The sequence below is a fragment of the Canis lupus genome, chromosome 17, assembly GCF_011100685.1.
Source record: "Canis lupus familiaris isolate Mischka breed German Shepherd chromosome 17, alternate assembly UU_Cfam_GSD_1.0, whole genome shotgun sequence".
NCBI classification, from domain to species: Eukaryota; Metazoa; Chordata; class Mammalia; order Carnivora; family Canidae; genus Canis; species Canis lupus.
In genome coordinates this window covers 61,411,228-61,431,736 of record NC_049238.1, presented here as the reverse complement: position 1 = coordinate 61,431,736, position 20,509 = coordinate 61,411,228, and the positions used below count along the sequence as shown (strand labels likewise).

At 48.9% G+C, this 20,509-nt stretch overlaps 1 protein-coding gene and 1 pseudogene across 1 annotated transcript; both read right to left on the bottom strand.

Annotated features, from left to right (window-relative positions):
• Positions 1-4,472: 4,472 nt before the first annotated feature.
• On the bottom strand, positions 4,473-6,909 carry LOC102156016 (annotated as a pseudogene).
• Positions 6,910-13,387: 6,478 nt separating this feature from the next.
• RIIAD1 (regulatory subunit of type II PKA R-subunit domain containing 1) lies at positions 13,388-20,502 on the bottom strand. Its single transcript, NM_001159762.2, is given in 5 exon segments — positions 13,388-13,508; positions 14,124-14,251; positions 15,333-15,379; positions 19,632-19,708; positions 20,405-20,502. Coding segments are annotated over 4 exon segments (279 nt in total). The 5' UTR covers positions 20,489-20,502; the 3' UTR covers positions 13,388-13,508; positions 14,124-14,180.
• Between the last annotated feature and the right edge of the window lie 7 nt (positions 20,503-20,509).

Genomic DNA, 20,509 nt, shown 5'->3' with positions numbered 1-20,509 from the left:
GAGCAGTATCTTGAGTGTAAAAAGAACTCTCAAACTCAAGAAAAAAAACTACAATCTGATCAGAAAGTGGGTAAAAAAAAAATTTTACCAAAAAAGATATAAAGAGAGAAAATAAGCACATGAAAAGATGTTCAACACAATTAGTCATGAGAGGATGCAAATTAAAACCACAATGAGATATTACTATACACCTATCAAAATGGCTAAAATTAAAAATTGTGACAATACTGAATGCTGGTGAGGATGCAGAAAAAATGGTCAGATGTTGCTGGTAGGAATGCAGGATGGGGTAGCCACTTTGGGAAAGAGTTCGGCAATTCCTTACAAAGAAATACCCTTACCATTTAACACAGCCATCCTGTTCCCAGGCACTTACCAAAGAGAAATGAAGTTACTAATGATGTATCGATGTTCATAGGAACTTTATGACCCCAAATGGAAACAAATCAAATGGCCATCAGTGTTACATAAATAATGGAATACTACTCAGCAAGATAAAGGAACTAATGATACACACCACACTGATAAATCTAAAAAGTGCTCATGAAAGAAGTTGGACACAAAGAACTACATGCTGTGTGATTCCATTTATGTGAAACTCTTGTGATAAAGCATTAGCAGTGGCTAAGAGCCAGAGCTTTGGATGGGGAGTGGACTGCAAAGGGGCAAGAGCAATGATAGGCTAGTAAATGTTTAACAATCAGCTTTCAGTGAGAAGGAAGTCCTGGTTTGTAGCATTTGCCAATTTCTTTTTTTAGAGGGAGGGAGGGAGGGAGGGAGGGAGGGAGGGAGGGAGGGAGGGAGAGAGAGAGAGAGAGAGAGAATGCATTCCAGCACAAGAAGAGGGGTAGAGGGAGAGGGAGAGAAAGTCGTAAGCAGGCTCCATTCTCAGTACGGAGCCTGATGTGGGGTTCAATCTCACAACCCTGACATCATGACCTGATTCGAAAGCAAGGTTGGACACTTAACCGACTGAGCCACCCGTGCCCCACATTTGCCAGTTTCTTGTATAATATCCTTTCCACTGACAATGTCACATATCCAGTGCAACATCACTAGACACTGAGTATGGAAGAGGGTGCTAGCTAACAACTGGATCTCACTAGATGGTACAAATTGGCTCTGGTACATCACTGGGCCTAGGATCTGAGCTGAAGATACTTAATGAACTGAGTCACCCAGGTGCCCCTAAAGTGTACATTTTAAGTTGGTGTTTTAATGTAAGTAAATTATACCTCAATAAAGAATTCTTTTTTAATGCTGACTGGTTGGGATGTCTGGGTGGCTCAGAGGTTAAGTGTCTGCCTTCAGCTCAGGGCATGATCCTGGAGTCCTGGGACTGAGTCCCACATCAGGCTCCCTGCATGGAGCCTGCTTCTCCTCCCTCTGCCTATGTCTCGCCTCTCTCTCTCTCTCTCTCTCTCTCTCTCTCGAATAAATAAATAAAATCTTTAAAAAAAATAAAGCTGACTGGTTCAGGGTGTAGAAACAGAAAGGAATTGTAACTTTTTATCAAGGTAGCTGTCCTCAGCCTCCCTATCATCCATTCTTGGTTTCTTTTTTATTGTACAGATCGAGCAATAATAGCCTTGTGGAGTGCCATCTACCTCGTTACCCGGAAAGCCATGTTCCACAAGTGACCTCTGGCACTCCGTTGGTCAAACCCAGACCCTGACTGCCTCTCCAATCCAGTAATGGATTTAGCCTCTCCATCAGATTTTGTTTTCAGGTACTTGCTAATTGGACATCAAAGCTACCCTCCAGCTACCAGACAACTGCTGGCATTCTGTTCTCCCAGCCCCCAGAATCTTTCTCATCCCTGTAACTCTTTGAGGGATCTGTGCTCTCACTTCTCCACCCTGATGAGAAAAGAATCAGGTACTTTGTGAAGTCCTGCTTCTGCAGGACCTGATTCCAGTCCACCTGGGGGCTGTGAGAGATGGTGTCAGAAGTATGACTACTGAAGCACTGTATAGGGCTCTGAAGAAGCTTTCTTTTTTTTTTTTTTTTTTCAGTACCAATAAGTTTTTATTCATTGTATTTTCCCAAGGTAAAAAGAGAAGGGAAAAGGGTCAGCATGTGCATTACAAGACAATAGCAAGTGGGAAAGGAAGTACCTGGCACAGCAACACCAACCATCAAATAAACACTCCCCAGAGATGGAGTCACTAAAGCCCAAGAGGGCTCAGTCTCCTGCAGTTCAGAAATGAGGGGAAGGGATCAGGTTAAGAACAGATAGGTATAGCTTTCCTACCACCCCCACCCCCACCCCAATAAATTCAAGATTTCACACAAAGCTTTGGTTTCTAGCAGTAAACATGGAGTTACATTCGTCCATCTCCTATTAAACAATCTTGTGGCCACTTTGACAGAAGTTTCTTGCACCTGCATAAGAGTTCCTGAGTGACTTGGATACACATTCATCTTCCTTTCTTGGTCTCCCAACCCTACTTTCTACATTCGGCCCCCCTTGTTGCTTCTCTACCCTCAGCCTGGAGAGATTAAAGTAGGTTTGTTCCATCCAAATACAAGTGTATTAGTATGAATCACATCAAGGAATGGACTTGACACAGGAGATTGGGAACAAGGGAGAATGTGAAATGTGTATGTGTGGGGCCTTTTCTTGGGAGTGGGGGATAGGGTAGGAGTCAAGTTTTTAGGACAGAAGATCTGGCCCAAAAAAGGAAATACGGGAAGGGAACACAAAATAATAGTCCAAGGCTGCCACACTTCAAGAGGGGTCACCAAGCTATGTTCCAGTTTCTTTTCCTGGTGCAGAACCTTTTGTCAAAGATGCTTTGGCTCTTTTTCTCAATACAAAAAGAAGTTTGTAAACAATAAAACCCCAAAAGAACATGGAGAAGATCAACACATTATATTTATACAAACCAGGCCACCTAGCAATCACCCAATCAGCTATTCATGAAAACCTACAAAACCCAAATACAATCACTAGAGGGGGCAGCAAGCAGGGAAGACAAGAACCCAGGATCAGACACACATCACTCAATATGTTCTATTACATCTGCCCCATTTCAACACAGTGAGGTAGGTTTGTGGTGATCTCATAGCATATTAAGTAAAACCTTCTTTTATCCTTTAGCTACCATGACACTAATCACTGCTGCAGCAGGGCAGGACACTGGTTCTGGACACTGCAAAGAAGCCATGGCTTATGGTCTCTCTAGAAGTCAACAAGAAAAGCCCGGAATTTATAAAGGTTAAGAAAGTTAGCTTCAGGGATCCCTGGGTGGCGCAGTGGTTTAGCGCCTGTCTTTGGCCCAGGGCGTGATCCTGGAGACCCGGGATCGAATCCCACGTCGGGCTCCCAGTGCATGGAGCCTGCTTCTCCCTCTGCCTGTGTCTCTGCCTCTCTCTCTCTCTCTCTCTGTGTGACTGTCATAAATAAATAAAAATTAAAAAAAAAAAACATAAAAAATAAAAAAAAAAGAAAGTTAGCTTCATACACTCCATCCCTGGGCAGCTCAAGATGGGTTCCAGAGTTACTATTCTTAAACCTATCCTTACCAACTCATCTTTAAAATATGCACGCGCACATGCACGCACGCACACACATGCACACTCTCTGTTGTGCATGGTAGGCCTAGCCCAATCCAGTGAAGGATGTATCTGGTATGTAAAGTGAGTCCTGTACCCTGGGATTAGAAGTCTGGAACAGGAATCCTTTATTACACGTATAGACACCTCTTGACTAATCCTGGCTTCCCCTCCACACCTTTCAGCTGGTGCGGCCTCTCCTAATGTTACTTCCTGTACCAGTTTTTCCTGTTCAGACCAATTTCCAATATTCCACTAGAAGGAGATTAAGTCATGGGGCAACTGAGTTAAAACCTCATCTCCCGGGCAGTCCTGATAGCCCAGCATTTTGGCGCTGCCTTCAGCCCAAGGCATGATCCTGGAGACCCAGGATCGAGTCCCACATCAGGCTCCTGCGTGGAGCCTGCTTCTCCCTCTGCCTGTGTCTCTGCCCCCATCTCTATATCTGTCATGAATAAATAAAATAAAATCTTTTTTTAAATAAAATATTTAAAAACAAACAAACAAAACCTCATCTCCCGTGGAACACTGAAGGTAAGAGAGGTTTCAAGAGAACACTATGGCAGAAAAGCCAGCTCTAATTGGCAAAAATGAGGCAGTTCAATAGGCTATGCACTCCAAATAGTTGTTCTTCCTGGTGATAAAACAAAAAAGTATTCCTCCTGTGCAGACCTGGAGCTGCTGCTGACTTATCCCTGAGATTGTTTATGTACCTGAGAACACAGTGCAGGAACGAGGGCCTTAAGATGAAAATACACAAAAATAGGGCAGCCCCGGTGGTGCAGCAGTTTAGCGCCGCCTGCAGCCCGGGGTGTGATCCTGGAGACCCAGGATCGAGTCCCGCATCGGGCTTCCTGCGGGGAGCCTACTTCTCCCTCTGCCTGTGTCTCTGCCTCTCTCTTCGTTCTCTCTGAATGAATAAATAAATAAAATACACAAAAATACAAAAACCAGAATATTTATATTATGAAAAGAAAAGTTAAAATGCACAAGATACGTCATTCGCACACAGCTAGTGCAGTTGGCATCCTGGAGAAAGTGGGGCCCAAGGGAAGGTTGTCCAAGGGAGCAAATAAATAAAACCTTATCGGCCCAGAATGGGGTGGGATTAAGCTTAGGAGCAGAAGGTCTGTAGCTATTCCCCCAACAATCCCTGTGGCTACTGTCACAACCCAGTCCTCAGCACCCTATCCCAAGAGTGGGTTATGGGACAAGATGTGGAAAAACCCTGCCTTACCCCTTAGAGGTTCCCTCCCCACAGAATATAGTGGTTTGTGGGTTGGGCCCATCAATCTGGTCTCATGCTTCATCTCCACACTCTGGCATGGGAAAATTATTATTACATGTCCTTCTTTGAAAGGAAAACAACTTCCCTATCCAGGCCACTTTCAAAAGCTGGAAATCTGAGGGTGGAGACTCAGGTAAAGCACACTGGGAGGGATTTTCTCCAGAACTCTCCACAAGCATTTGGATAGAGCACGGTTGTAGTTCATTTGCCTCACCCTTTCCCCCCAACCCTGCCAAGAGGGAAGAGGGGGTGATGCTGTGGGACCCTGGCCTGAGATGTACGGCAGAGCCAGCTGCCCCCTACCCACTTTGTCCCCACTTTCTCCACTCTGCCGATTGATGCCTGCTCCTCCAAACTTCCTGATCACAAATGAATTACCCTCACTCACTATAGCTCAATTCTGGGCCTCTGGGAGTAGGGCAGGGCTATGGATCTCTTCTTCTTCCTCCCAAAAGTATGCTGGCTTTCCCTGTGAGCTGGGGGCCTCCTGGACCTTCAGTGGACATGAGGCCACCATATGGCTGATGCTCTGGCACAAGTGGCACTTCTTGGGCTGAGGGCAGCTTGCATTCCTCGGCATGGTGGTCTGGGCCCCTGTAGCACCTGTCTCCCTTTGATCTGCGCTTCTGCATGTTCTTCCCTTTGGGCCACCTCTTGCTCCCAATACAAAATACCCCACCAGGCCCGGTGACCCTGATAGATTCTAAGCCTTTAGCAGACTTCTTAAAGGTGAACTCCACTGCCTCACCCTCCTTCAGGCTCCGGAAGCCCTCCATGTGCAGCTTGCTCTGGTGCACAAAGATATCCACTGGGGAGTCAAGCGCGATCCTGGCGTGGGTGATCATGGACAGGAACCTGAACCCCTTGTGCAAGTTGAACCACTTACAGATGCCAGCACCATGCAGCAGCCGCGGCTCCTCTGCTTCCCCGGGCAGCGTCCTCCAGCGCCTTGGCACAGCCACCTGCAAACTGCTGGCTTGACACAGAGCCCATGGTAGTTAGCTGAGCCTGCAGCTCCTGGCCACTGGTCAGGTGGCTGCTGGCCCCAGAAAAGTCCGGAGGCCTGAAGAAGCTTTCTTGAGAAAGTTCTAAGTTTTTTGTCTACATGAAATAGTCCTAAACTCCAACATGTCAACTTGCGTTTAATTTTAGTTTATTCCCTCTTCTTGCCAGGGTGCCCACACCTGTGACCTCTCCTCAGGGGCTGCCCCGGCTCTAGGAAAATAATGCACTGGGTTTTGCCCTTCACTGAAATAGTAGCTGCTATCTATGAAGGCCTGCCATGGGCCGGACACAAGTATGGATGCCCAGGTGTGCAGTATCAGCCCTCACAACAAAATCCACAAGGGACATCTTATCCCCTTTAAAGATGAAGAAACTCAGCCACCCAAGAGAACAGGAATGGTTTAGGAACACTAAGAATCTGTTGTTTTTTAACAAGCATTTAGGCAGAGGCAATTGTTTGTAAGGCACATTTGGTTCCGGGGGCCTAAAGCTGAATTTTCCCAAGGATGGCCATAGGCACATGCCACCTTGCTCCCGGGAGATGTTTTAACACATCAATGTTAGCATTCATAGAGTTCAGTCATGTCAATGATATTCAACCTTAACATCTAGCAGTACATCCCTCTTTCTATAGATGTGAAAAGCAAGGCCCTAACAACTGTATCAGAGAGATAAAAGTGAAGGAAGACTTCAGGAAGAACTTTCCTTGTAGAAAATGAAAATCACCCCTCAGAGTTGACAATGAGAAACATGGTATTAGGCAGAACTTAGGCCCTGTCCTGGTCCTGATCCATCTGTTAACATTCTGCATCCACTTTGGGAGGCATTGTCTTGCACACCCATCATGCCTTGTGTGTTTCTCTTCACCTTTGAAGCTGTATTATAATTATCTATGTATCTGTCTTTAGTCACTAGATCATGAGTTCCCTGAGGAAAGAATATCCTATTCCCAAAACTGCATCCTCAATACATAATGTACCATAATATTTGTTGAATAAATGAGTAGGCAAGTAAGTGACTAAATGAATGGATGAATGAATAATCAACTTTGCAAGGTTTTTCCCCCTCATTTTTAAAAAAGATTTTATTTATTTATTTATTTATTTATTTATTTATTTATTTATTTATTTATTTATGAGAGAAAGAGACCAAGAAACCGAGAGAGAGCACAAGCAGTGGGGAGAAGAAGAAGCAGGCTCCTTGCTGAGCAGGGAGCCTGATGTGGGGCTTGATCCCAGGACCCTGAGATCGTGACCTGCGCAGGAAGGCAGATGCCTAACCCACTGAGCCACCCCCTGCTCAGTGGGGGGTCTGCTTCTCCCTCTCCCTCTGCCTCCTGCCCTCTGCCTTCCACGTGCTCTCTTGCTTTCACTCCTCCTGTCTCTCAAATAAAATCTTTTTTTGAAAAAAGGAAACATCTAGGCTGCTCATAGGGCAGGACTGCTAGAGACAAGGCCCTGGATGCTGTAACTTCTGAAGAAACTTCCTTCTAGGAGAATCTGTGAGTTGGTGACTACTTTCATTCTTCCTAAGCCCTTTTTCTCTCCTGCTGATGCTGTCCCTCAGGCGGCCTCCAGCTTTGCAGCCATGGCCAGCAGAGGGCAGTAGAGGCCCGTCTGGTTAGAAGAAGCGCGCCTCGCACGAATGCTGCTCCTCCCCCTTCCTTCCACCTGTGCTACGAGACCGGGGCATTCTCACTGCAGGCCTGGGAGAGCCACTGCCCCAGCTGACACAGGTCACTGCAGGTCACACGGTGGCAGTTAGGCCTGCCTGTTGGTCCCCATTACCTCTGATATCAGGTCTGATCTGTGCAACATTTCTTTTTTTTTTTTTTTTTTTAAGATTTTATTTATTTATTCATGAGAATACACAGAGAGGAGAGAGAGAGAGGCAGACACAGGCAGAGGGAGAAGCAGGCTCCATGCAGGGAGCCCAACGTGGGACTCAATCCCGGGTCTCCAGGATCACACCCTGGGCTGCAGGCGGCGCTAAACCGCTGAGCCACCGGGGCTGCCCTGTGCAACATTTCCAAGAAGCTCCTACTGTTTTTAGCCTGAGGGTAAAACAGATCTCATGGAATGCTTGGGTGCCTCAGCAGTTGAGCATCTGCCTTTGGCTTGGGGGATGATCCCGGGGTCCTGGGATGGAGCCTCACATCAGGCTCCCTGCATGGAGCCTGCTTCTCCCTCTATGTCTCTGCCTCTTTCTGTGTGTCTCATGAATAAATAAAATCTTTTTTAAAAAATTAAAAATACAGATCTCAAAAGATGAAAGACACCAGGCCCCTGTATGCTCCAGCACCTCCCTTTACAGAAGCCCATCCTTGACCCAGCTTCCCCTTCTAACCTGTGCCCTTCCTCTAATGACCATCCTCCCAGAAAGCCATGTGCATCCACACCCACATCCCCATCTCACAACCACTAGAAGTCCACTCAATCCAACTCCTATTGACCCCAGCACAGTGATTCATCCTAATTTGACCTAAAACTAGGGATCCCTGGGTGGCGCAGCGGTTTAGTGCCTGCCTTTGGCCCAGGGCGCGATCTTAGAGATCCAGGATCGAATCCCACGTCAGGCTCCCAGTGCATGGAGCCTGCTTCTCCCTCTGCCTGTGTCTCTGCCTCTCTCTCTCTCTCACTGTGTGCCTATCATAAATAAATAAAAATTTAAAAAAAAAACCTAATTACAAACCCAGAAGACACCTTTCAGTCTAAATCCATCTCCCCATCCACTTCCCTCTGTGTTAACGGATATAACCCCACACCTCTCCCTTTGCCTGTGAAGGAAACTGAGAAGTCATTCTAGAATCTAGAATGACTTAGCCCATTGGAACCACAATCCTGCCAGCTCTCCTCCTAAATTCAAGACTCCATCTCCTGAAGCCCTGCCCCCATGCAGGTCAGCCTTCACACAGCAAATGCACTCTGGGCAGCTGAGTCCCAGGCCCCACTGCGTGGCCCCGGGTGACAAACACGGCTGACCAGGCCAGCTCTCGCCACAGCTCGCATTCTCCAGGCCACAGACAGCAGACAAGATCACAGTGACAGATGTTGTGAAGAAGACAGTGTATGAGAGAAGACGACCAGGGCTGATGGGGGTGGATTTTTTTTAATTAGATTTTTTTAATTAAGTATTAAAAATATGTGGGTGAGGCTACTTCAATTAGATCCCTAGGAAAGGACTCTGAGGAAGCGACAAGCAGCTCTCTAGGGCACTGTTGGCTGGCTGGAGACTCAACTTCCCAGCCTCCCTTAAAGGGGGAGATGCACACAGGTCTGGCCAATGAGATTTGAGGGGGACTTGGCAGAGGTGGAGGGGCTGTACCAGGGAAGACTTGCTTTCCAGAAAAGAAAGACAAGTATCGCTGCTGCAGTCCTTCCTGCTCATCCTTTGGCCATGAGGGAAAAGGAGGAAGCTGCAGAGGCAGGTCCTAAACCAACCATGTGAGTTGTGCCATGTGAGAAAAGCATGGCCTGCTCCCTTAGAAGCTTCCTTTCAGAGCAGAGCACCCCAGCCCTGTGAAGACCTGTGAAGAAAAATCCAGGCACAGTTCAAAGGCCCTAACTCCCAAATTCCCCTGGTATACCTGAAGAAGGGAGGAAAGACCTGTGTGTCTAGAACACGGGCAGGTGGGAGGCAGGGGGCAGAAAAAGTCTGAGGGATGGAGAGGGTCTTGAAAAGCCCGGAGAGCCATCTGGTTTAAGTGCCTGGAAGACCACTGGTAGGGTTTCAGGCAGGCTCTGATTTGGGTTTGTTTTCTATTTATTTTTCTATTTATTTATTTACTTGAGAGGGAAAGAGCACAAGTCAGGGGAGGGGCAGAAGAGAATCTTCCAGGAGACTCCCTGGCAGGCATGGAGCCCAACACAGAGAATCCCAGGACCCATGAGATCCCAACCTGAGCAGACAAAAACCAAGCCACCCAGGCACCCCCTTTTTAAAGATTTTGTTTATTTATTCTGAACCTTTATTTATTCACGAGAGACACAGAGACAGGCAGAGACACAGGCAGAAGTGAAGCAGCTCCCTGCAGGGAGCCCGATGTGGGACTCGATCCCAGGACTCCAGGATCACACCCTAAGCAGAAGGCAGGCGCTAAACTGCTGAGCCACCCAGGCACCCCTTAAAAGCAACCATTCTGAGACGTGGAGAAGGAACCAGCAAGCTGCAGGCACAGCTTTGGGGCTGACCCACCAGCAGCCCCCACTCTCCTCTGGACACCTTCTTCTCCAGAAGTCTCTGGAGCACTTGGGTGGACCACAGGACCCTGATCTGGCCCTGTGAAACACAGGTGGAAAGGACTTTCAGGGAAACTTTCTTTCCTGACAAAAAGGTACAGGCGGGGCGGGCATGGCCACTTCCTTCTCCCTGTTGGAGGACAGAGGCAGCCCCTTGCGAGGTGAGCCACAGGCCAGAGCCAGCTGAGGCGGGAGGGGGGCAGGGAATGGAAGCCTGGTCTGGGTCCTTACTGATACCACTGAACCTTTGAATTTTGCCTACAGCCAGACATTCTATCAGGTGAGAAAAATTAAGCAGCTATAAACTGGGTTTTTTGTTCCAGGCAGTGAAGTTGGCTCTCAGCTGGGGCGGGCAGGAGTCAGCACAGGCCTGCTGAGACGTGAGTGACAAGATGCAGAGAGAGGTTGGTGATGGCTTGGACCATGGGTTTTTCCACTTCTAGCTTAAGTCTCCCCTAGTTTGTCTTCCACACTCTGGCATTTTCTGAATGTAAATCTCTTTAGGAACTCCTCTTGGCTTAAAATTTTGTGCTGGCTCTCCATTGCCTAGATGATAAAAATCAACCTCCTGTGCCTCATGTGTGATGCTCCTCACAATTGGTCCCATCTTCCTGTCTGGCCTCTTCTCCCTGCATCGTGCCCACCTCCAGTCAGAGCCCCCTGTGAACACTGCCCATGTGTCAGGCACTGCCCCTCCTTGTTCCTAACCCAGCAGCCCTGAGAGCTGGTAATTACATGTCTTGGTTTACCTATGAGAAACCTCACAAGAAAAGTGGCTTGGCCAAGGCCACACATCTAGTAAGTGGTGGGTCGGGATTAAACACCGGTATGCTTTCAAAACAAATTAGAGATGTATTTTTCCCACTTGTCAACAAGTCTGAAGGCAGGCATTTGCTGGGTTGTTCAAGTACTCAAAGACGCCACCAGGGCCTCAGTGTTCTGATCTTTCCTTTCTGCCACTTTGGAGGACGGGCTGTCTTCCTCCTGCTGGTCACTTGATGGCCTTACCATGGCCACTCGACTCTAGACATCACATTCAGGGTCACAACAGAAAGGTGGGTAAAGGGAAGGCTACACCGACTTAATCTATCATCCCCCCTCCCCTTATTCTTGTTAAGAAAGCAAAAGCTTTCCTAGAAACCTGCAGCACACTTTTACACATGGCTGCCCCTTGCAAGGCAGGCTGGGAAACCAGGGAAAGTGGTGCTGTGGCTGGCTTAGAATACCATCTACCACTTGGGGCTGAGCCCACTGCTGCCCTCAACAAAGCTGGTGTTCAGTCAGCAAGGAAGAAAGGGGTAAGGAGGATGGGCAGGTGACAAACAGGGCCGGCGACCACCACCCTGCTCAGCAAAATGGAAGCACCTGCCGTACCCTGGCTCCCCCCACACTGCCCTTCACATCGCCTGGCAAGTACTTTCCCACCCATCACATGCCAGTTTCCCTGAGGTCCCTCTCTTTCCTGCTGCAGGTAGACTGGGTATTCTTTCTTACCCCTCCTGTAGATGTACCTACATCCATCAGAGCTGTGTAGCTTTATAGTTCGTTTGTTTAAGATTTTATTTATTTATTCATGAGACACATAAAGAGGCAGAGATACAGGCAATGGGAGAAGCAGACTCCTTGCAGGGAGCCCGACGTGGGACTCGATCCCAGGACCCCAGGATCACGACCCAAGCCGAAGGCAAATGTTCAACTGCTGAGCCACCCAGGCATCCTGCTTTATAATCTTTATAGGGGCTGATAGAACATGATTGCTCACTCAATTATATGAGCATTCATTCTCTTCAGATGCTCACTGAGCACTTCCTCTACGCCGGACACCGGGCCAGCAGTCAGGAATTCAACAGTGAACAGGTCCGATTTTTAGATTTTGTCCCTGTTCTGATGGCGCTTTCAGTCTAAAAGGTGAGCTATCTGGACAGTTAAAGTTTGGGGTGATAAGTTCCACATCTCCTCCCAGACCATACAGCACCGCGTGGCAGGATGACCTCCCCACCTTACCCTCAGAACCTGGCACACGATGTCATACAGAACAGATGCTCTCTGGACCGTGTGCCAAATGCCTTCTTTCCTTGGCTTGGAAATATGTTCTAATTGAAATGCATTTCTTTTTGTTGTTGTTGTTGTTGTTGTTGTTGTTTTGTTTTGAAATGCATTTCTTATTTCTGCCAGGAACCCCCCAAGAATGAGTCACTATACTCTTGCAGTATCATATCATGCACTCAAGCATCTGAAAAACACTTTGTTCTTCCCCCACCTTGTTGCAGACCTCTCTTCCCAGGAAAGCCTTCAAGAGACTAATTTAACACATCTCATCAGAGGTCCTTGGTACATGTGTTTTCTGCTGAAGGCTTCATCTGGATTTTCTAAACAGGGATACCTCACTGTCAGAGCCATAGCCACTGAAGTGTAATTCTGAAAGCACTTGAAATAACTCTTCGGTTCCTGCTACATCGCTTATTATGCATAGATTTAATAGTTCTCTTGCCACCTGGTTTTGTTGCCCTTCCACCATGGCAGGGGCTGGTAGCTGGGAATGAGACAGACAGGGACAAGGGAAAGAAAAAGAACACAGCCCCTGCTTTAGGCTAAGCCTCTGTTGCCATGGTGATGTGGACGACACACATAGGTGAGAGGTCCTTCATACAGTGGATTGTGGAGGCCAAAGGAACGGGGCATAACACAGAAGACATGGATGCCTTCTGGGCCTGAAAAGGATGTCAAAAGGCCAACTGGCCCACTCCCCTGCCTGTTAGCTGAAAACCAAATGGACGGGTGGCTTGTTGGTAAAAATCCTCAAGAACAAAGTCCACCACCTCTGAGTCACCTGTTAGATTCATATTTTACAAGTGGCATGGCCCTGAATGGGTTTTCTTTGTCCAATCTCATTTTTTTACTGTCTTTCCAGCCCAGCTGCTGTTATCGCTGGTAGAAAAGAGTTAAACCACCACCTGTACACCCCATACAGTAACCCAGGAGGGAAGATGGGAAAAACAAACAACAAACAAGCCATGCTAAAGTGTGGACAGGGCTTCAGTACCACCCTGATCAACTGTGGTCCTCGCAGGATCCCCGCCCTCATTCTTTTGTCCAGCCTTGGCTTTGGGAGCAAGTGGCCTGGAGGGGCAGAGAGGACACAGTGTTGAGGCACATGTGGGAGCAGCCCCTGACCTAGCGGAGGCCCATGGGCTGCCGCAGACAGCCCACCCGCCCTGTGGCTTCTCAGGTCAAAGGAGGGGCACAACAGCCCTCTGTGCTGGATGGCTTCCTCCTTTGGAGTGAAATACAGCAGAAAGAGTGGAAAGGTCTGTTTTTAATGAATATCTTTAAAAGCCTTTGCAACAGCAGACACGGCCCAAGGAGGCTTGGAACCACACACTGATGATGACAAAGGGCTCCCTTGCTTCCAGGAGACCCTGCAAAATACAAATGATGCTATGAAATCAGGAATGTGGCTTTTGCCCACCTCACGTGAAAAATTCCCAATCTGCAGAATCCTTTCAGAAATCATCCTGAGATATGTGAGATGGCTCTCACAGTAGAGCCTGGTTTGAAGATGAGGGGGAGCAGGAAAGTCCCTAGTCCAAGAGATACAACGAGGGAAATGGTTCCCGCCCCTTCCAGAAGCAACGGGAACCCCCTCTGCTCCCAGCACCAGGGAAGAAGGAAAAGGCCATCTGCGGGGAGCACTCAATATTCTGCAGTCTGACAGCGGGGTCTGGATGCTGGCAGGCCCCACCCCCATTTCCCTGCCACCCTTCACTCCCACACGATTCCGCTTCCACTCTCTGACTACGTTTCACTAGGCTCAGAAGACAGCTGTCTCTTCCTGCCACGGACATGCCAGACAAACCCCGGGCTGCTCTTCACAGCCCCTAATTCCCCAAAATAGTGTCAAGAAAACGAAACACTTGCATGAAACTTCTCTGCAGCTTCTCCCTTTGGTTTCTTTCACACCCTGGGCTGAGAAGCCAGTGCTTATTTTGACAAGAGTAAAGAAGCCTCTGTCTGTAAGTGAGGTTAACACCCACCCTAAGGCTGGATTCTTTCTGGTCTCTCTCGGCAGCTGAGCATCATGATTCTGCTAATTAAGCTGCTTTCTTCTCCTTAATTAGCTGCATGTGAATCTTGTTGGGAAGTCTTGGATCTGTGAAATAGTCTGGGATAAGAATCGAAAAGAAAAAATTATCTAAACCCAAAGGGGAAAGGCAGGGAGGGAGATCACTTACTCTGCTCAAGAGCTAGGATGGCTCAGCCTCGCAGGGCTGTTCGAGGCGGCCCTGCTTTCCAACACACTAGAAGTCACAGCAGATCCCGTGGTCACTGTCCCCGCCTGGAGTGGTGCTGAGCCTGTGAGCTCAAGCGTTCCCAAGAGGGGCTTACACAGGATGGCTCCTGTCCCTTCCTCACTATCCTGCAGTTCCTCAGCTTCCTGATGCACAAGAGCCATCAGAGGGCCGAGGGATCTCTGGGTTTTCTGCTCCCAGCCCATCCTGAGGCCCAAATAAATGCCAAATGTTATTCTCATCTCAGCTCAGCTTGCCAGCTCATCTCTGAGATATCACGCCCTCTCCTCTCTGAGAATATCCTCTCAGAGGAGAGCCAGGCTCTCACATGATGACGACAGAGGAGAGTTTTTATACACCCAGCATAATGTGAACCAGAGGCGTCATCTGCTGTGGCAGCAGACACATCAAATTCAGTTAGAAATGGTGCAAGGCCAGAACTACGTCCCTGGGCCAACAGGACCCAAGGAAGCAGCCAGCTCAGCCCTTCCCTCTCAGTACCACTGACCTAAGGCAGCTGGGGCAGCAGAACCCCTTAGAGTCACCTGGGGACTTTTTCAACTGTGGGGCCTGGCCCCACCTGAGCTACTGAAACACCAACCTCTTGGGCTGGGCCCAGGCATCAGCATTCCTTAACAGCTCCCCAGGTATAGCCAGGTTGGGGAACCTTGCTTTACGATGCCCAGGTAAAGAGCCACCAATGTGTTCCTTTGGGAATCTCAAAATTCTTAACCCTCCCCACAAGGAAGCTCTGTCTCATTTTTCATCTGTCCTCATTTTGAGGAAATGACAATGGAGGAAGTAGCCTTCTGAAAAAAGCTCCTTAAGGGGACATGGAGTGAAGAAGCACCCCAGACTCTGCAGGGAGAATTGGGGCTTGTCCGAGTCTACATCTGCAACAATATCCCTTAGGCTGGTTTCTCAAACACCCACAACGCACACTGCCTCACTCACCTGCAGCAAATTCTTGGATGTTGTCTGGTCTTTTCAGAAACATTTCTCTGGAAGACATAAGGAATAAGGGCAAGAGTAAAGCAGGCCTGAAGGCAGGCTGCGCTCAGCCTCAGCCACAGGTCCCCACCCTCAGGGAGTAGATTGGCCTGAGACACAGCGTTCTGGGAGTCAGTAAGCCGGGGACCTCCTGACCAAGACCCTTGCATTCGTTATTTTCCCTCAGGTCAGGCTCTGAAGCAAAGGGCAAAACATTAAAAATGGCACCAAGCTCACCTCACAAGACAGCTGTGCCACAGACAGGCAAAGCATGTCATTCATTCAACAAACATTTTCACAGAACCAGAGACCAAGCTAGGGACAGGAGGTAAAGATGAAGGACACATTGCCTAGTCCTCGAGGGCTTCCTGTGTGGTCGGACACATATGCGACCCCACAGCTGGTGACTGCATTTAGCCACGGGTGCCCAAAGGGGTGGCGAGGTGGGGGGAGCAATGCCATCAGCAATGCTGAGAGGGCAGACTTAGGCTGCTTGTTTCCCTGCCTTGACCAGAACACTGATAAGGCCTGCAGCGCTGGTGCCACTGGGGAGGGGAACTGCCTTATCTCGCATGGAGTTTTATTGTTCATAAAGAATGTTCACAAATATTATCTCATTTTACAACAACCCTGTGAAACAGCAACGACTGTGCCCCATTTTACATATGAAGAAATCAAACTTTCAAAAGGTTAATCATTTGCCCAAGTTCACAAAGCATGTAAATAAAAGGCAGAGAGCCCAGGTCTTATGATTCCAAGGCCAATGTTCTCTACAACACCTCCAATTGGCCATGGCCGCTCTGCCCACCAGCCTGGAAGAAGGCTTCCTGGCCCTGAAAGCCCCTACCTCCCAAGCCTTAAGAATTTGCCTTGCTTCTCCTTGAATTCCACTTGATAATTATTGAGCACAAATTCTGTGTGACTATACTAGATATGAGGGATTGATTTAAAAAATAAATAAAATACAGCACCACCTCAAAGAAATTAGTCAAGTAAAAGGGAACGGGTAAGTTCCCAAATGTCCAAAAGGCCAAGGAACCTCCTAGCAGTGCTCTAAGAGGGTGTTAACACTGTGCTACGGACAAGGAGGATGGTTTCTGAGAGCACAGACCCAGCAATCTTCACAGAGCAGCTGGTACCCCGTGCACTCAGGGTTTCGGCAGGCAGGATAAGGGCATCCCAGACCCAGAGAAGTGGCAAGAATAAAGATCAAGAAATCAAAGGAAACAGCCTGTGTCCTATAGATGGTGAACTCCTCAAGGGTAGGAACCAGAATATCCACCTTTTGTATCCCCAGAGTTCAGAGGAGCACTTAAAGTGTCAGTGTCCCTGACAGTGGGGAGGTCCATGGAGTGATCAGAGCTTCCATCTGGCTGGAATGGGGGGCCGGCACAGAGAGCAGTAGGGAGCAAAGGGGCTCTACTATGGAGAGCCTGGAAGGCCAAGGAGAGACATGTATATCAATTCAAAAGGCAAGGGGAATGGGTAAAGCTCACACTAGTCACACAGTGGAACATCCCCAGCAGTTTCAAGATTGAAGGATCTCTAAGACACAGTTGGGCAACAGAAGCCAGGCAAAAAGAGTACATACTGCAGAATTCCACTTATATAAAGTACAAAAAAGGCAAAACAAATCTGTGCCACAAGAGAAGTCAGGATACTGGCTACCTTTCGGGGGGAAGTGCCTGGAAGAGGCCACAGACAGTCTGTGATGCTAGTCAGGTTCTATTTCTTGATCTGGACCCTCGTACCATGTATATTCTCATCTTGTAAAAGTTCACCCAGTTTAGGATATGCCATTTTTCATTATATTTCAACGGAATGTTAAAAAAAAAAAAAAGTTGGGGGGGGGGGCAATGCTGTAGAGCCACTGAAGATTTTTCTGGCTAAGGAATGACATAATCAGTTCTAAATTTGGGGAAGGAAAATTAATTAATTAATTAATTAATTAGGGGAAGGTTCATCTGCCTGGCTACTTAGAAAAATAACTAATAAAGTCTTTCTACAATTTCATACTTTGCGATCATATCTCCAGCCTAAAACCCAAGATCCCTGGGTGCCTAAAATAAGTTAGATCCCTACCCTTTCTATTTTTCAGGTCCAAAATTCAAGGTATTAAGAGTTTCATACACTGTGTATACAAGAACACCCTGAAGAGCTGTAAGTGAATCACTATAGGATCTGGAAAATCCAAGTAGGGGGCTCGCTTCCCAACAAAAACATCTTGGAGCTCCTCAATGGGTTGGAGTAAGTCTAGTGCAGGGACCTGCAGAAGAGGTAAGGGCAGGTATGCCGCCCAGAATTCTGTCCCCTATTCTCCTTTCCTCTTTTCCTAAGGGGAATACCATCTGAAGTATCCAGTATAAATGATGGGGGGCTGATTCTAATTCATCCCAGTTTCTTCTGAAGTAACAGGAACCCCAAAAACAACAAAAGCAAACCCTCAAACTTTAAACACTTCTTCTCCCCCTCCCACCTCCACCTCAGAAAGAGAAAAAGCCAGAAAGAGAAAAAGCAGGAGAATTTCCTGTAGGTAGCTTCAAGAACAGCAAAGGGAGAGCCTGGTGGCCTACCTGGCCAGAGGTGTGGGTGGGTGGGGTGGTGGTAGTGGGGATAATAAGGAAGGGAGGAAAGCTGTTCTCGAGGCAGCCAGGAGCAGACACCCAGTTCCTCCTGGAAACTTCCTGGACAGAGAAGCTGGGCCATCCCTGACATGTAACTAAAAACACTACCCTCTTCATTCACCACTGTCCCCACCACTACCCATTCCTTGTGTTTGTGAACAATGCAAATGGTGATTTAATTCAGGCTTTTAATATCTATCCTCAACCTCCCTGCTGGAATCATTCCTAACTTGGAGCTCCCCGCGATAGGAATGAGGTCAACCTTTATTTCCCTTTAGAAGAAAAAGTGCAAAAAATGATAGCCTGATCCCCAGGACTGACACTGACAGAAGACCCCTACACCATCTTTTTGCCTAAGCCTTAGCCCTGAGCCAAACAAAACCAACCTTCACAGAGAAGTTTCTGTCTTCCCTTTCTCCATCCCCTATCTGCCCTGTGAGAATCTGCAGCCTCTGGAGAAATGACGAGGAGATCAAGGACAGTGAGATCTGGGAAAGAAAGGAGCCTGGAAAAAAGACACAGCTCCAGGTCTACTGTTGAGAAGATAAAGAAGAGCCCTGCCTCTGGCTCCCCTTCTGTGAGCTTTCAACCCAACACAGTGGAAATACCAGGGGTCTGGATCCTGGTTCAGCATCCTGGGGAAGGTACTTCACCTCTCCACCTATAAAACGGAAGTGAAGATGAGCTGTGTTTTGTCGTTGCTGGGAAGATCAGCCCAAGTACCAAGACGCCATACGCTATGCACTATGCACGCTATGCACGTGCCAGAGACACAGACATGGCTCCGCTGGCTTGGCGTTCTGACCAGGGACAGAAGCAGAAGAGGACAATGAAATTACAGTTCAGTGTGATAAGGGCTCATGAAATTGAGCACAGTGCCTGGAATTGGAAGCCATTATTAACATTTAAACCTTGCCTACTTATCTATAGCCAAACGGTATTGGAAATAGTTCTATTGTTTTTATCCTTGTTGCTGCTAGATTTTTTTTTTTTTTTTTTTACAGTTCTTTGCCTTTCATCCCATCAGGAGAATTTTCCATTGAAACAAATGACACACTTAAGGGCAATGTAGGGGAAAGAAAAACATGCCCCAGGATATGGTGGAAAACAGTCTTTTCCCCAAGACTTACAGGCAATGGCTTCCAACCATTGGCGCCTTTCCACAACAAAGCTCTCAGGGACAGAAGGGCCAGACTCTGATTTTTTTTTTTTTTTTTTTTTAAGTTCTAGTGATCTTGTTAAGCTCCTCTGATGCAGAAATAGTGTTCTACACCCAATGGCTGCCTGTTGAGTTTCTCAATGCCAAATTACCTCTTCCAAAAGTCAGAAGATATATATTTACCCTAACAGCGAAAATGACTGAATATTAATATTTTTGAGAATTTACAGATTAACTGAAGGAAACCTCTAGAGATAACTCAAGAATGCCCTGGATGATACAGATCTCAGAAAACACTCAATCTTAAAATACTTGTCTACCCAAAATGTGTGTGTGTGTGTGTGTGTGTGTTTATTTAGTTGTTATGTTACCTTATTGTCCGCCACCTCTGACCCTGAGGGCAGCAGGCGCTCATCTCCGCAGCAAGTTTTCGTAGCATCTTCCACTGGTGGTCAAGGCCGACTGGGAACACCCACCTACCTGAAGAAACCGCTTATGAGCAGGTCCACTTCTTTGTGGGTCCTCAGGTATTTTTCGTTAGCAATCCGAGTCTGAATCTGGGGGTAAGAGGGCGAAGGAGGAGGCAGGTTTCGCGGGCAAGCCCTGGGGTAAGGCCGCGGGCCCCGGGCGCGCCCCGGAGCGGGAGGTCTGACGCCTTCACCCGCCCCGCAGCCCCGCCCGGCCGCGGCCCCGCAGCCCCAGGCCCCCCAGGCCGCCCAGCTCCGTCGGGCTCGGGGCCCCGCCGCTAACTGCCGGTGTCTGCTCTGCGACGTCCGGGCGCCGTCTCCGTGTCCGAGTCACCGTCTCCGCCAGTCCTCCCGGGCCGTTCCCGCCAGGTGCCTGGGACCTTCCCGCACCGCGAGGGGCCGTAGGGCTCCGCCTGGGTCCGCGCCGGGGCACGGGCTCCCCCCGGGCCCGCTCCTTGCCCTCCTCCGGGCCCCCCCCAGCCCCCCCACGGCCTTCCGGCCCTCACCTGGGCACGGGCTCCCCCCGGGCCCGCTCCTCGACCTCATCCGGGCCCCCTCCCAGCCCCCCCAGCCCCCCCACGGCCTTCCGGCCCTCACCTGGGCACGGGCTCCCCGCTCCTCGCCCTCCTCCGGGCCCCCTCCCAGCCCCCCTCCCCCTAGCCCCCCCCCACGGCCTTCCGGCCCTCACCTGGGCACGGGCTCCCCGCCCCTCCGCCCCCCCCCCGGCCTACGGCCCTCGCCCCGGGCGGCTGCACTTGGATGGACGCGGGGTCGGGATGCGCCCACCTTGAAGTCCCGCAGCTGCTCCTGCTGCGCGGGGCTCAGCGCCCCGGGGTCCGGCCCCAGGAGCCCGCCCTGCAGCGTCGCCATCTTGTCCGGGTCGTCAGGGCG